At 42.6% G+C, this 17,856-nt stretch overlaps 1 protein-coding gene across 1 annotated transcript; it reads right to left on the minus strand.

Annotated features, from left to right (window-relative positions):
* Window positions 1-2,659: 2,659 nt before the first annotated feature.
* On the minus strand, window positions 2,660-11,982 carry oatx (organic anion transporter X). Its single transcript, XM_064351723.1, has 10 exons — window positions 11,349-11,982; window positions 10,020-10,123; window positions 8,410-8,564; window positions 7,890-8,058; window positions 7,646-7,769; window positions 7,315-7,430; window positions 6,427-6,641; window positions 5,822-5,930; window positions 4,930-5,136; window positions 2,660-4,480 (listed from the first exon to the last, which is right to left on the minus strand). The coding sequence occupies exons 1-10, from the start codon at window positions 11,763-11,765 to the stop codon at window positions 4,369-4,371; spliced, it is 1,728 nt and encodes a 575-aa protein (XP_064207793.1). The 5' UTR covers window positions 11,766-11,982; the 3' UTR covers window positions 2,660-4,368.
* Window positions 11,983-17,856: the final 5,874 nt, after the last annotated feature.

Below are 17,856 nucleotides of genomic sequence, written 5' to 3' on the forward strand. Positions count from 1 at the left end.
AAGCTGAGAATATTGCTCTCTTTATTCGGTTTAAATAAAAACACTAAGGGGCTTCAAGAAAGGAAGGAGGGTATGGCCTCTTCTTTTCTCTCTTTTAATAGAACCATCCACTGCCTGAACAGCATCAGGAAGTCACCACTCTCCAGGTGGCATGCACCTGGCTCTACTCCGCTTACAGCACTGTTTTTCCATATGAGCCAATTCGGTTACCTCTCATGGAAACACGAGTTGGAGCATGTGTGTGATATCCTGGACAGACTGACCTCACTGTTTTACTGCAGAAACTCCTAGAGGTTGACAATGCTCAGGAATCTTTTTTTTTTCTTTGTTTTTTTTTAGCTCTGACAAAATGTCTTTGGCTTGTGGTTTGGAATCATATTCAAACAAAAACGAAATATTCCAGGAGCCTACCAAAATGGACATCTGACTGTCCACAGTGATCAAAATGACGTTCTCTAGTGAGTCTGCGTGCCAAATATTGAAATCTATGTGGCCAGGGAAGTTACAAGGCAGACAGAGTTGCTCATCGCCTCCCACTGACTACAACTGTGCTGTATATTTTCTTAGCCCTGTAACCAGGGCAACTTACATAGCTCTAATTTTACTTCGCAAAATGATACATTTACACAGGTGTGCTTTCAATTAAACAGTTCAAGTAATTAAACTCAAGGGTCTAACAGCTTTCCATCTGGGAACCAAGCCAAAGTGCCCAGTCCTGACCAAACCCAGCACAGTCACCAGGTTAAAATTTCGCACAGTACAGTACACTTCTGCACATACTGTAGACTTGCAGAGGCTCAAATGTGCAAGTCTCAAGTGGATTATAGAGGATGACTTAGAAGTGGACAGCTATAAACTAAAAAGGACAATTTACCTGTGTAAATTGTGCATGTCTGGCTGTTTTCTATTAAAATTACTAGAGTCATTTCAGGACAGAAACAAAGCATGTCAAGGTCATTGGAAACAGGTACAGATTGCTTTAAACTGTGGGGATGTTGAGTTTCTAAATGGTATTTGCCCCCAAGATTATTCAAATTTCAATATACTTAGTTTGAATGCATTTGCGATCAGAAAGCCTTCAGGTAGTGTAATGGAAACTGTGGAGTCACGCCATTGCTTGCCTGGGTTCAGCTTTGACTCTGCCACTGGACCTGTGTTCTGAATCCTCACCTTGTGGTTTATGAACCGACCAAGCTCTCTGTGCAGATGCCCTGAATACAGCATGATTAGGAAGACATTAGGAAGAATTTTTTCACGCAGAGAGTAGTCAATGTGTGGAATAGCCTGCCAGCTCATGTGGTAGAGGCAGAAACTCCAGGGATTTTCAAGACAAGGCTTGATACGGTGTCAGATACTATCTAGTCTGCAGGTAGCCTAATCAGAACACTAATTCAGTCAGGAAAATGGCAAGCATTGTTGGGCCGAATGGCCTGTTCTCATCATTATGTTATGCTATGTTATGTTATGTTATCTTGTTATCTTGTGTTATCTTATATTATGATCCAAGGTGTGGAAGCACCTGCTTTGAGAGTTGTACTTCCCTGTCAGTCATTCTAATATTCCGCACAGTTTTTTCTATTGAGGGACATGTGTGCACAGGTTGCAGGTTCAGCAGTTCTTTCCTTTCAGTAAGCACTGTACTTCACTTCATCACCTTTAGTGCTTTCAGTACATGTACAGCTGTATAAATAGCTGCGTAATGATAATTACCTGAGTCTGTCTGGATAGAGGAATGTTATTAAGCAAAAGCTGTAAAGCCTTATTTTATGCTTCCAGCACTCAACAGGCATTTCATAGACAGAAAGCACAAGAAAAAAAGGTGATTTAACAATATGGTAATAGCAGTAATAATAATACAAAAAAATATTTGGTAATGGATGTATTGTTGTAGCACTTAAAACAAGTATGAGCCTCAAAGTACTATAGAGTGAATGGGGGGAAGGGGGCCTACCGTGAGATGGAGAACCCTAACCCTAAAAACTTATTCTGGAATGTGGAGTTTGATGGATTGCACTTAAGTTTGGGGGGAAGAATAATTTCGACTTGCTCTCACCAGACCAGCTTCCCCAGTCTGGCTGCTTATCTGTGCCTAAGGTCTGCAGATGTACTGCATCTGTCGTAAATCACACCATCTCTGTTTCATCTCTACCCCAGAGGTAGCGCTGCTTGTTCAAAAACAAGCAGTCGGCCCATTAGTAAGACCATGTTCTGCCTGCATAGGTTGGGTTTAAGTCAGCAAGGGGTCCTTGGTTTACTGTTCCATAGACACCTCCTAGTTACCCACCAGCCTCCAGGTTGCTAACTGTTTACTATAAGTTGCCTTTCACTTAGCCCTAGGCATCATGTAGCATGCTAACTGATTTGTAATATGGAAGGGAGTTGGTTCACAGACAAGTCTATGGGAGGAGTGTGTGTGTGTGTGTGTGTGTGTGTGTCTGTGCGGTTCAGCTGCAGTGCTACCTCAGATGTGTCTGGCATTGTTCATTTAAAATGTCAAATGTTTACATTTAAGTGGTGTAATGAGCTTTCAAACAATTAGCACTTGGCATGTAATTTAAAAAAACGGTTCTATAGTGCTAAAACACAAGCAAAATGCAGTTGACATATAGAATTTAGTAACATATTTGCACATGCAAAGTAACAAAAAGGACAATTGTGTGTATTTACTGAATTTTTAATATGCCCAAAAATACAGGCCATGGACAAAATCTGAGCAGAAAAACTGTTTGTAAAAAAGCTTTGCTTCATGAAATTAGCTTTAGCTTTTAGAGATAAACTGTCAACACAATGTTGGCTAAAACTAAATATTTAAATATCCTCTTTCTAAAACCAATAATAAAATTGCCGCAATACAACAGGAAACATACATCATTTTAAAATGAAAATTAATAAATATTTACCATATAACAGTCTGATTGGCCAGGGGTTGACGTTCCATTACAACAGTGTCATTTTGTCTTCATTACTAACTTTAAGTTAAAGTGAAAAGTCCATGAAATGGTAATACTAATGTCTGTATAAAAATTTATCTGCAGATTCTTCTGCTATGCTTTATAACTATTTATTCACTTTTTACACATATCTATAAAACATCCTACCTTAAAACAAAAAAGTGCACTTGTTTTGAGTAGATATCAACTTCTTGTTCACATTGTCAGTGTTAACCGCTACAGAGATGCAGTCATTTTAAAATACTGCATGATGCATTAAGAAGGTCGCTGGACTTGTGGCTTAAAGCTTTACATTGCAATCGTAGTGGACTGCATGTCACTGAGACAACATCTGTTGTTCTTACTATAGGGTTCTTCCACCACAGTGTGATGTCAGAGTTCAAGGGGACAGCAACCTCAAGTAAGATATAAACACTCTAAGGAATACAAGCCAGGGAAATTAACAGAAAAATATTTAGGTCATAGTCTAACTTCTGTTATAATTGTCTATATATTTCATTAATCATCCTAAACAAATCTCAGTTTTAAAGGTTTACCTTTTCTGAATTTCTGGTGTTAAGAAAAAGCTTAAAGAGATACATACATTATCATTCCAAGTCTGTAGTACAACAGGCATAGACACACATCACAGTGTAAGCATGGGAACAGTTATCATAGCAGCTGCATCACTGAGAGGATTTGAGGGAGGGCTGTGAATGACATGGGGGGGGCAGGCATTATTTCAAGATGGTATGATAAAGTTCAGGTGGGCTGAATTTATTCTGGTGGCACGATTCTTTTTAAATTAAGCACTACAGTGATATCATTCATAAACAAAATGATTGAGTAAAACAAAATAGAACCCTAGATGGAGAAAGATCCTTGTCGCAAGTCCAGTTATAATGCATGCTCAATACTTACAGTACTAATAATATCATACATCTCAATATCAAAGGGAGCACACATAAATATTATTATATATAATATTTATAATTATAATATAATTATATATAGACATAATTATCATGTATTATCCATAATTTTTCCTTAACTCCCCTGAACTTAAAACGGTGGCCTCTGAACTGCTATAAACATCATTACTGAAGATTTCTGTCATTTCAATGAACAGAGGGTTCATTCTACAGCAAACCTCTGTGCTCTACACAGGAGGCAAGAAAAAGGTCTCATCTCTGCTCTCAGATATGTAGCGCCACCCTGTGGTGGACACAAGGAACACAAGCCATTTTCATGCACTTCCCATTAAAAGTGTGGCATACGTGTTCTGCCCTGTTGAATCATTATTTGGTCAGTATAATGTGTTGGTCTACACTAATTAGAGGCCTACATGCTGAAACCAGTGTTCAAGTCAGTGCGTTGTTTGAAAGTGAGTACAGTGAGTGTTTTACTGGTCAGTCAGTGCATGGGAGTGTGTAGTTTATTAGAGGGCGTTCAGGCCGATAGTTTTTCCGTCCTCGTACTCCACGCCCTCCTTCATGTCCTGCAATGCTACCACTTCCTTCATGTTCTGCGACGTTCCCTTCTGTCTCCCCCTGTGAGAAAACAGACCCATTATAGTACAACTCTCATCGCATCCCATTTCAGTAGAACTCTCATCACATCCCGTTTCAGTAGAACTCTCATCACATCCCATTTCAGTAGAACTCTCATCACATCCCGTTTCAGTAGAACTGACATCACATCTCGTTTCAGTAGAACCCTCATCACATCCCATTTCAATAGAACTTTCATAACATCTTGTTTCAATAGAACTCTCATCACATCCCATTTCAGTAGAACTCTCATCACATCCCATTTCAGTATAACTCTCATCACATCCTGATACATCAAACTGCACACACCTACAATCCTCTCAAATGTATTTACATTCACCCAAATTTCAAGTATGAGTGCAATGTATCTTGATTTTCCCCACTTCCCTTCTGATCTGTTTTAGAGAATGCTTCTCTAACATACTCCGATGTGTGGAATGTACTCTTACCATTTCTCCTCCACATCCTCGATGGTCTCCGGCAGGGGAACGTTGAGGGTTTCTGGGAGGAAGAAGGCGAAGATGCCGGCCACCAGGGCCGAGCCCCCGTACACAATGCTGGGCAGGGTGGGCAGGTAATCGTCCAGGATCAACACAGCAGGTGCTGCCATGGACCCCACCCTCGCCATAGTGGAAGTAAACCCCATGCCTGTCTGCCTGCAGAGGGGGGGGGAGAGAGAGCAAAAGAGTTAGAGTGAGAGGGCGCAACACAGACTTGTAAAAGCTCTTCTTCTACATTTGAAAAAAAAGTATCATTTTAGAAAATAATGACGAAGGCATAAAACAAGAACTAAAAAACAAAAAAGAACAGAAGGATAGCCACTTTCTTCGAAATCACATACATTTTCATTCTTTATAATGTCAATATATGTTGTTTAACTTAAGGAACACATGATCATGCTTCAGTACAGCCACAACCAGTGTTTTCAACATTAGAATCACATTAGTTTCTTCACTTCACTGTACCCACGTTTGTGCAGATCAGGTGAGGCCCAGAGAGGTGAGAGAGAAAGTGGGGTGGGGGGATTGGGGGTTGGGATACTGGTACTGAGGGTACAGAGGGCATTTTTAAACTGAAGTGGTTACTTATTTACATATTCACATATTAGCTGTGCAGCCACGTTTCCAGACAGCTAACTGCGGATGTTTTCTTATCATGCATAGTCCTTCTATGCAGCCTGATACTCATGAAAACAAATGACATCAGTGCCTCGCTTTGTGATTTCACTAGATGTGTTTGTAGCCCTAACCAGGATGGCAGCAGCTGTCTTTAAGGCACACCACAAACAGAGTCTCCGAGTGTTCCCGCTAATTACAGCAGTGCGTGCAGAAGAAGGGGTACCTGATTACGGTGGGGTACAGCTCTCCTGTGAACAGGTAGACACAGGTGAAGGAGGCGGAGGTAAGCCCTTTACCCAAAACAGCCAGGGTGGTCCGTAAGTTCTGCATGTCTGTACATGGGGTCAAACAGATGTTCAACGGTCAAACCATTGGGCGTGAAGATGCTGGCGAAGATGACAGTGGTAGATCAGACAGGTTGCCTTGGTGATGCACTGACCCAGGAGGGTGAGGGAGGCCAGAGTCTCCAGCTCTTAAATTCAACCCCTTAGCACTCTGAGGTAACACTCAATCATATTTCCTGAAATGACTGAATGGGCAGTGTATCAGTAGTACTTGTCATTACTTCATGCCTACCTCCAGCAAACACAGTCAGAGAATGATGCCAAGCCCAGACTCAATCAACATACCATCTTTAGATTTGACTCAGAACTGACTGCATGTGAAGGATAAGGACGAATCCTGTTTTAGCAACAAAAAGAAACAAAAAAAAAACACAAGGCCCCCACGATAAAGAAAACCCACATAGCAAAACCAGTGACATACTGCACGGCACTGTAAGCCTAAAGGCCTGGTTCTGCAGTGAAAATGCTGAGGCTGTGGTCTGACCTGAGGGAACGAAGATGTTGGCGAAAATGACGGCCGCAGACAGGATCAGACAGGCCGCCTGGGAGATGCGCCTCCCCAGAAAGCTGAGGGAGCCCATGGCCAGCAGTTTGGCAGGGATGTCCACAGCCCCGAAGATCACCTGGATCAGGTAGATGCTGACGCCAAACTTCTGCAGGTCCATGGCCAGGCCGTAGTAAGCGAAGCTAGTGGAGAACCTGGTTCGGGTAGAAGATACCGTAACGAATGTGCTCAAAACATGGCGTTTGAGAAGAAAACATATATTCTGTATATACAAGGATTTCACTGTTTTTTTCTTCTTTCAAACCACTGTCAAAGTCATGTAGAATAATGGCAATAACTCATTGTGTAACATCCATCCCATAAAATAGCAGGATTTACAGTTTTTTTCTTCATTAAATGATTTTTCATTGGCAACACTTCTGCCAGTCTTTTCACTATTTTTTACAGTGTACTCAACCGATAAGGTGTATTGTAGTGGCAATGACCATTAATTATAACTTATAGAAAAACTCTGTTGCACTCTGTTAGTGGGCTTGAATATTTGGACTATGGAAAGGAAAATTAATTCAGGAACAATGAGGCCTGGGTGTAAATGACAGATTCCCACAGTCCTTCCTGTTATTCCTTGACGGTGTGTTGACAGTCCTTTACATATATCATCTGTTCTACATCATGAATGATTGACTGCTGGTGTTGAAATATGAATGTGTATGAACAACCAAGGTCAGCTCTGTCAATCAGTGGTCACAGTTAACAGCACATGGCCAGACGTTGAGAGAGAGAGAGAGAGAGAGAGAGAGAGTGTGTGTGTTTGTGTGTGTGAGACAGAGAAATAGAGAGCGTGAAATGGAGAGATGGAAGCCTCACCAAACGAACATGAGACAAATGGAGATTTTCCTCATCACTGGGGTGCGCAGTAAGTCATACATGGTGTAGATGGACTTACTGCATTGAACCTCTTTCTGCATGCTGGAGTTCAGGACCTGCATGCACATGCACACACACACACACACACACACACAGTAATTAAACTGCACGTCACATACAAGTTAGATGAATCTGCATATCTGCCGTTCTGTTTGTCTGTCCCTCCTAAAGCAGGACAGTTAGCTGAGCCTTTGCTTGCGCACACCGATTCTCAGTCCAGCTTTAACCTATCCCCAAATCCATTTGTCCCTCGCTCCCTTCCCTCTCTCACCTCCAGGGTGATCTTCTCCGCCATCTCCGGCTTGCCGTTGATGCGGGCCACGCGGTGGATGTGTTTGAGCGCATCCTCCGGCCTGCGGTTAAGCATCAGCCAACGGGCAGACTCTGAGAACCACCTGGAGAGAGAGAGAGAGAGGCGGAGACAGGGACAGTATGAGCCGCCCTGGTATGCAAGGGGGGGGGCGGCTTTGCTCAGCGACAGCCGGCCAATAGGAGTCCGCGTATCACATCCTCACCAGCTGTACAGGAAGAAGATGAAGTAGGGAGCGCAGACGGCCACCTGCAGCTTGCGCCAGTCCCGGAGGCAGTAGGCCACGCCCGCCAGGACCATCTGTCCAAAGGTGAAGAAGAAGGAGGACAAGGTGCCCACAATCGTGCGGGTCTTGGTGGGGATCCACTCCACCTCTGTGGGCACAGAATCACGTAAGTCCCGCCTACGCGCATTACAGCAGACATCCAGGCCACACCCAGGACTGAAACAGGTTTACCTCCTCTCCCACCCACACCGATACCACCTGAATCAAACTGTGGGGCATTGGAGCCCGGAAATATTCCTCGCATCGCATATTATTACAACATTTCAAAAGACTAAAGATTCCTGACAAACGGTTTCAAGCAGCTGGTAGCTGCATCTCTGGCCGGGCGTGTGTTCCAGGCCTTGTGAGCTTGGTCGGCACAGGGAAAGCGTTTCTGACTGCGTGTGACGAGCCAGGCCTGGCCAGATCATGGGACTTTAAGGCATGGGTGGAGACTCACTGAGGGAGACTGTGTTGAGGATCACACCAGACACGGCCATGCCCGTCAGGAAGCGCAAGATGCAGTAGGTCAGGTAGGAGTTGGAGAAGGCCGTGCAGGTCCCCAGGGTGGCCAGCTGGAAGTAGGACCAGATCAACAGTGCCCGGCGACCAAACCTGCAGGACCACACGAGGCACCACTGTCATCAAGCAGTTGTCAAAACAGCATTCATGGTCTCAGCCTCTTTCTAACAAGACCAAACATGAACATGTTAGGAGGTATTTCCTCTCTGCTGTTGAATCCCGCTACAACATGTAAATTTACTCCTGCTTTTAACAACAGAGGTGATGGTTGGAGGCAATAATTGTTAAGTCCAGTCAGTATTGCAATCTCCATCCTCAGGCAAGATATTAAATCCATGGATCCAGTGCAGCTCAGCTACTATTTGATTAGATTTATGACCTAAGCCAGCCTGCAGGAGTTTGGCAGTAGCCTTTAGCAATTGGCTTAAAGGTGAATGCATGAGTGCACTATACCCTCATGAAAAGCCGGTTACTTGATTCTGCAACTTAGCCCCCCCCCCCGGTTCAGGCAGGTGTAGCTGCACGCTTAGCACCCCCAGTTTCAGTATGTATGCTAAAAACGTTGACTTTTTAAAAACTAAACTGATTTAATTTTCCACAAATAAGGTTTTTACCGATTAATGGTGCCATACCTACATCCCCTTTTGTCTAAAATTGCACTTGCGCATGCAGAAAATATCTTACATTGAACATGTGATTCTGCACGCTGGTCGGGAAGTGGTGTTAAACATATACTCAACATAAAGAAGGGAGAGAGACGCGGGAACAAAGAAGAGAGTCAGAGAGAGAAAGGGTGTGGGGGGGGAGGTGGTTGCGAGCAGTGAGACAGATAGGGTGGAAAAAAGAAAGACTGAAAGCAACCGGTGAAGAAGGAGTCTTAGTCCTGCATTTCATTACACGCATTTCATTTGCCTTTGCTGCTAAGAAGCAACACAAATATGTTTCACTAAGTCGGCCTGTGAGTAGTAAATAAAGAAGGAAACCACAGAGAGATTAATTTTAAGTATTGGAAATACAGTCTCTGGCATTTGGAGAATGTTAATCCAGTACCAATATAACTGTTCTCACAGATCAGTACATACAGGTTCAGGATGCTAATGTGTTTTATACATTTGGAGAGGAGAGTCTGATTTGGGGTCATACTTGTGCTGCTGTTCCAGGGCAGCAAAGTCACAGACTCTTGATCAGGTTGTGTAGGGTTGACATAATATGCCAGTTGTTTTATGAACAGGTGCCTAATATACTGGCCCCATTCTACAAGGTTTTAAGTTTCATGGGGGGAAAATGCATGTAGGAATCTACAGAGCGTTTTCATTATAATTTCTCACTTGACAGACTAAAAACTGTTCTCCCATATTGTCAGTAGGTATGGCTATTCTTTTAATAAAAAATGTATATACCACAATATAAGGGTCTCTTTAAAACTTAGATCGGAAGATCTGCCTGAAGGGATGGTGGTCATCCAAGCTAATGCCAGGTCAGCCCCGCTCCGCTCCACTAGAGTGTAGATGGTGTCAGTGTTGGGGAAAAAGAAGGAGGGAGACTCACTTGTCCGACAGTCCCCCAAAAATGATGGCTCCGGTGAGGACGCCCCCCATGTAAATGGTCTGGGTCATCTGCTTGAGAGGGCGCAGGGCACACACCAAGTCCCACTGTGAAGCACAGAGCACCAGGAACCTGTCAGTTCAGGCTCAACTTCCCTTACAATTCACTTTGGCTCTACAGAAGCACATTAGAGCAAAGGTTTTCATTTTGATTAAGTCTTTAGAGACACAGAACATTCAATTTTTCCGCAGCTGAACGCACAATGGGAACAATATGTTCACGGTGTCTGCCAAGAGTACTGATAAAGATGAGCGAAAAATACTATATGAAATAAATAACACACGTAATATATTGAATGCTTAGAAATTATATTATTTTTGCAAGTACAAATTATCAAAAAAAAAATTGTGTAAAAGTTATAATGGTTAAATAGTTAAATTGAACCAATATCTTTAATCATTATAATCATAATTCTAAATTAATTTGCCTTCGGCAGATGTCAGAGCTGACTGATGTTTCATTTGTCTCCATTCAAACTCTATCATTAACGTGTATTTATTTTACCAGAAGCTTAGGATATAGTTATACTGAGACATCAGACTTGCATTTCCCCACCCCGCAAAACAAAAAGCCCTGACACCTGATTCGTTATTTATTTTGGACGCCATCCTTTACGCGTTTGTTTCTGTTTGGTGCATCACGAGCGCAATGATTAGATTATGGTCTTAATTCGGGGGTACCTTGAGTGTAAGGAGGGCCGGTGTTGTAACTTAATTTCAGGCACGGATTGGCATTATCTCATCCCAGAGCTTCAATGCCATTACTTGCATTTTCACTTTACATGAATTTGACAACTAGTGCAATCATCCCAAAGCTATGGTTTTCTGGTCTATACATTGCTATTACTCAACTATAATCCTTTGAAGCTATTGGGCAAATTCTTGTAATTACTATCGTGTTGTGTACCGTTGATGTCAACTACAGGTAGTTCATTGATGTGCTACCCTGAAAAAATGTTTCAATGGATAAACATAAACAATTTTTCTTCAGTATATGCATAGGTGTAACAAATTTAACTAACAATTTAGGTTTATCCAATAAACCATTTTTTCAGTGGAATTTAAGCCTATCTTCAGAAACGAAATAATTTCGCGCCGTGCTTTGTAGAAACGGTACCCATGAACATAAGACTGAAACATATATTCAATGCCCCTCGTTATGTTGGATGTCTGTTCTGGAATGAGTGCACCTGTAGGTTTTTCGTCCCCATTTCGGTTGACATCCGCGGCACAGACAATTGGCGCAGACAACTGCAAGAGAATGGTCACTTACCTCCGAGACAATGGTGGCCTCAAATTCAGTCCTGTCATAGGTCCAACCGTCTTGGCACGACTCCGTTTCCGTTTCTGTGAAATTGACGTGCGTATTAATGGCGCTCATATTGGCCATTATAAGATACCACTGCGCCGTTTTGAATCTGGTACACTTTGACAGCTTGGAGCCTCCATCCATTGGGATATAAGCCCGGAGTATCTCCCGGTTGCCCACCTCCAGCACGGAAATATTCTGGTCGATTGCTCGAGAGGTCCCGTTGGGTACGTAACAGTGATGCCCCGGAGTACCGGCTGTGAAGTTATTCAACAGATTCTGGCTGGCCATGAGAAGACCCGGAATCGACAATAAAGTGACATGAATAATCTGGAAGCGTCCAAGGCCACCAATTTGATCCAGAATATCAGTAAACCCCATCTTGGAGTCCCCGGGGAAGAGTACGAGGACTCTGAAGGAATTGTTTGCAAACGCAAAAGAAAATAAACTTTCCACAGCTGTGCACAAAGTTTGTTGACTCTGGAATTACGCGATGTCCAAGTGTCCCTTCAGTCTTTGTTTCTAAGTCAAAAAGTGCTCGGCGGGCCGTGCGCAATGACAACAAATCCGTCACTCACAGCTGGAGTTCATTTTCCACTGCCCCATTAAATACTTTTTACACCCTGTACAAGCCTTTTCATCCTGTTATACGTTGTGAAAGTTGTTAAAGGTGTAAATAATGATTGAAAGGGGGTTAATGGTTATGAGATAACCAGTAGAGGTCCCCTTTTGAAGACCAGACGATCCAGTCACCTTGTTTTTCCAATACTGGAATTAAAACAGGTTTAACCGCAATACATTTCGTTAGTAATAATTAGAGATGTACGGTACACAGAGCAGGGGCGAATTTATCAGTTATATTTGCCACATCTTTAGAGACCACATTAATTTCTTAAACAGAAAATATGTTTGTAAAAATCTAACAATAAAAATTATTAGACTATTTTAAATATCGAAGTAATTGTGTATGTACATTAATTGTTCTTATCTGCTTTCAGCAGTCGACAAGCTTATTGAAAACCCAGACATGATTTAAGTTCTCCCCATAAGATGAAATTCCTAAATCCCTCATTTTAAACGTAACCGGGAGCGCCGGGAGGCAGGGTGATATGGACAAGTGGCAGAAACTCGCTGATTTTATGCCTTCCAGTCAAACCTATTCCTCATGTATTTTGCGATATTATGTAATTAAAAAAGAAACAGTGGCGAAGTTTGGACTTATATTACCAGGTTGTCTGATTCCTGAACTTTCTTGGCATATTGAGTTTATCGCAATGGGGACCAAATGTTACCTGTTAGAGTTGAATTAACCCTGTTAGAGTTGAAGCAACGCGGGACATGTACAGCGAAGTTTATTGATTCCCTGAAACACTTACTAACATTCTCCAGTATTCATGACCAAAAAAAATCATAATACCACAAACAGCTCAGATAGGCAGTCACTTCTGCAGTATTCATTTAGAAACGAGGTCAAACAAAGCCTAGTGCTGCTTGCTTTTTTTCCCAATTCACTTTTTACTATTAGGAGCGTATGGCATAAATAAATGGAGAGCATATGTTGGCTGTGAAGACAAAAACCATCTAACCCCTTTGTTATATTTGTGGATCACTTGCATGGGTTATATTCATTCTGCTCATGAATGGCATGGTGACTTGTAGATTTCATTTAAGTTTCAGTCTTTTGCAAGTCGCAGTCTTTGTTTGGAAGGGCTGGCTTGGCACCTCTTCCGCTTGCCTCCCCTTACTGTGGCCTCACGTTGGACTTCAGGTGGAGCAGGACCATATTTCTCCACTTGAATGGGCCTCGCGATGAATGCGGGGTAGCGGGAGTCTGGGCAAGTGCCATCTTCTCTCTCTTTTTATTTATTTATTTAACCTTTATTTAACCAGGTAAAAGTGATTGAGAACAAATTCTCATTTACAACACTGACCTCTATGTGGGGGTCACAAGAGGTTTTCCTTACCACAGGAAATTTCAGTCCAGATCAAAAATGTATGGTATGCCGACACGTCAGTCATATTGCTGAACACAATTGATCAAAGGCCAACGGGCTGTCACTGCCTTGCAGCTCTATGTACCTGTGAACTCATTGAGGTTGTTCACACTTCCTTTCAGTGTTGTATTCAGGCACGAGTGGATCTTCTGTTGTCACATGCCACCCATATCTTGATGCCATATTCCCCTGACTCGCTGGTCAAGTACTGCCTGAAGGGACAACGGCCTCGGGAAGGAGCCAGTCATTCCATTCGTCCTCTGTGACTTCAGGCCCAGGATTCTACAGGCACGGCAAGCGCTCCACCCGCCAGTTTGTCTTTTTCACGTTGAGAAGTTGGAGTTTCCCCGCATGTACACGTGTGTGCATGCACATGTGTGTATGTGCATGTGTGTGTGTGTATATGTGCATGTATGCGTGTGTGTGTCTATGTGCATGTGTACATGTGTGTGTGTGTGTGTCTGTGTGCATGTGTGTGTGCGTGCGTGCATGTATGCGTGTGTGTGTCTATGTGCATGTGTACATGTGTGTGTGTGTGTGTCTGTGTGCATGTGTACATGTGTATGTGTGTGTGTGTGTTTGTGTGTGTGTGTGTGTCTGGATGCATGTGTACATGTGTATGTGTGTGTGTGTGTGTGTGTGTCTGGGTGTCTGTGTGTGTGTGTGTGTGTGTGTGTCTGGGTGTCTCTGTGTCTGTGTGTGTGTGTGTGTGTGTGTGTGTGTCTGGGTGTCTCTGTGTGTCTGAGTGTGTGTGTGTGTGTGTGTGTGTGCCTGGGTGTCTCTGTGTGTCTATGTATTGCAGATAGTTAAAAATTTGATTTTCACACTGTTATAGCACTCTGCTGCATTCTCAATTGCTATTATTTCCCATCTGGTCAAATTATACCTGGAACAGTATCTTTGCACCAAAATGGTGTGCCCAATTTATAAAAATTCCAAATTGGTCATCATCAATTTTACACATTCATAGGATTCATAGGACAATTGATGATTATATCATCAATTTTCATGCTGAAAAATGAAGCTTTTGGGTGTTTCAAAGACATTACATTATGAACTGGAGGGTTAAAAACTTCCATGGTGGCAAAGTTTGTTATATTGTTTGGAAATAAAAGCTATATTCTCCTCTGTCGAAATCAGTGTCTAACAGACAGCAAAGCACAATGAGTAAACTAAACTTTTCCAGCTGGTGTGAGCCTAAGCTTTGAACTCCTGTAACTCTGAGCTCCTGTAAACCTGAGCTCCTGTAACCTTGAGTTCCTGTATGTCTGAGTTCCTGTATCTCTGAGATCCACGGGTGCAGGGAGAAGATCCTGAGCATTGGTAACTCTGTATCTTTCCTGATGTCATTAAACGCAGCTGTCATTTAACCATTTATGTAGCTGAATATTTCACCCAAAAAAGCCCTGGATCACTGAGGCTAATGTTATGCTGTCTGTCCTGAGGTTTCCCTTCATAAAGGACAACGTAAAATGTTTGCAAGATGCTATGTTTGCTATTGTATGTGGACATCCGTAATCCCACACTTAATATTTAACTTGTTTGCGTTAAGGGGTTGGATCAGGGTGGGACAGACGGAGGTAAAAGGTAAAAGGTCCATCTGGTCCATCCGAAACTTTTTAATCTGGCCATAAGCAGTGTGTACAGGTTAGTCCTCTGGGTTATGAAGTGTCATATGTAACTTTTAGAGATAAAGCACAATCAATATACTGATCAATATTTTTGTTCTAGCCTGAATTAAGCCTATGAAAACAAAACCCATTTTACTATACCATAGTGTCACCCTTGCTCTTTAGTCAAGCTTTTACCTCTAGTGTCTAAATATTGTTGCTGCAGGCCTTTGTCTTCGCAGGATCAGTTACCAGACAAAGCATCCAAGACATTCTCAGGCTATAGTGATACCTGCAATACCAGAAACCTGAATGAGAATGATTCCAGCAGTCTCCACGGTGGGCAGGACAGGTCAGTATCAATCACCATCAGGCACACCTGTCTCTGGCACATTCATACCTGCAAATTAAACTCAGCGCTGACCCCGGGCGTAAATGGGGGTCCTTTTCTTCTTCCTGTGGTGAGGTCTTGGCACAAGGTTAAGGAGAAGAAAACGTTAAAGCCTGACGCTTTTCACATGAGGTCAGACAGGTCAGAAACGCAGGCTAAGGTTATGCGCAATTGCACTTTTAGGCAATGTGTACATTTGGGCAATGTGCCGTTGTAAAAGCAGGCAGGGGGCTTAGGGTTTAAGATAAGTGCTGGCAGACACCTTATGGGCTACAGGCTAATGGATCTTCAGGGTGTGTGTTTGCGGGAGATTGTGGATTTCTCTGATGGGTCTTTGTTAAGCATTATGTGCATTAGCGTGAGGCAAGGTTACAAAACCTTCACTGTCATCTGGCACCATGTCTGTGCTGAGGAGGTAATACCAACTTTAATGTCAGTTGCAATCAATATGCATGTGTATAATATTTGCATAATATGTCTACTGAACAGTATTATCTCAACAAATTGTTTTATTTATTATAGATTTTCCCCCGTTACTCTAAATCTGAATGGCTGAATTTTTTTAAATAGACCCATCCTATTGTTGCAGGATGCTCTGCCAATACGGGAGAGCGTTAACAAGCACTTCTCCTGACATGCTTATTTTCACTCCTGTCGTCTCCAGTCACCCAAGCCCATAGCTCTACATGTAACCCTGTATACTTTCACCAATATGTAAACAGTGACAATTGGGGCATGAGCATGACCTACCCTTACTAAGATTAACAAAGCAATCTGCTCAGCAAATTACAGGTTAACGGCTCAGAAAATGAATCCACCAAATCATTCACTAAAAAAAAAGACCCGCATTGGTCTGGAGGCTGGATTGTAACGCAGCTAACCCTTGTGTGTTCCAGCTGTGTGTGTGCATGTGTATGTGCATGTGTGTGTGTGTGTGCGTGTGTGTGTGTGTGTGTATGTTAGTGCTGAAGGGCCTGTCAGTGTTTGTCAATGTGCATGTGTATGGGTGTACTTATATTCTTATATTCATCGTAGTCCACTCTGGACAAGAACGTCTGCTAAATGAAAATATTGTAATATGTCTTCAAGCAGAAAGACACTGTAATATATAGCATTTGTGTGTACATGTGTGCATGTGTGTGTGTGGGCTCTTGTGTGCATGTGTGTGTGTGTGTGTGGAAATGGTTATTACGCCCTTGCTAGTAGATAGGGGGAGTCCTTTTGAAGTGGGGGATCCACACAACTCTACTGCTGCGCACGTGCAGTCACCAGAGCGAAACCCCCAATCAGATCCCTCCCTTCCATCATCACCTGCCGGTACGATTGCCATGCAGCAAAGTTTTGGTTCGCTGACTGGTGGGGGTGGAGGGGGGAATCATTTACAAACAATTTTAAAGCCAGACATTCTGGTCCAAAACTGGGCATCTGCCAATCCTACTTGCTGGCCCTCTTCCCCAATACTGCCAACTGACAGTTGTACTTCTGTTGCTTCCACCTGTAGGCCAATGTTGGCTACTACAATCTTATCTGATCATATTGAAATTGAAAGATATAACAATACTGTATTTATTTCTGCCTCTCAAGTGGTGTTCTTCATAATGTGGCTGAGGAGCCTAAGTCTTCTCAATTATAGAGGCAGTTCATTGTTAATTTTCTAAAATAAAGTCTGATTAAATGCTCAGCAAATTCAAAGCGAGACAGTTTGTTACACTAAGCTACAATAAGCCGGGTGACTACAAACCAGACTAAACAAACTACATATGTGCTGCTCTTGAGCTTTGCTGGGCAGTCCCAAAGATAGCAGAGGACATGACAAAATAGAAATGTTAGGTTGCATGCTTTTAGGACCCAACTTCTTCCTGTGGAATCAAAGTCAGGATGATGCAGAAACTCACCAAGACAACAAACACTTTACTGAAGAAAGTAAAATTTTATTGTAATCACACTGGCCAGCAGGAAGGTCACTGAAACACAACACAAGTTCACAGTACAGCAACCCACCCCACACTGGTCTTCTAGCCTGGTTTAAATAACCTCTGAGGCCTTGACTGGGTACTCCTGTCCATCCTATCTTTGTTCCCTAATGACATCTGTTATGTACATAAACAACCTATGCCCTTAATGTTGTCTGATCCTGTATGGTATCACTACTTCCAGAGGAGAAACCCTCCGAATCCATCAATGTCAATGGTGCATGATGTCTGAAAGTGTTAGTCGGGTTGTGCTGGAGATGCAGGAGATGCTTTTCTGGATTTTACAAGCGTATATGTTTTTTTTTTGTTTGTTTTTATAATTTTTGTCCAATCAAGTAGCTCCTAACACTTTTTCAGAGGCAGCAAAGTATATGATTTACTGAATCAAATCAAAATTAACTGCATGTCAATCACTGTCTCCATATTCCATCCCATAACCAGGCCATGCATCAGAATGTAAGTTGAATTTAACATAGTGCTACTTTGCAGAGAATGAAGAAGTGG

Source organism: Anguilla rostrata, chromosome 9 (assembly GCF_018555375.3).
Source record: "Anguilla rostrata isolate EN2019 chromosome 9, ASM1855537v3, whole genome shotgun sequence".
Classification (NCBI taxonomy): Eukaryota; Metazoa; Chordata; class Actinopteri; order Anguilliformes; family Anguillidae; genus Anguilla; species Anguilla rostrata.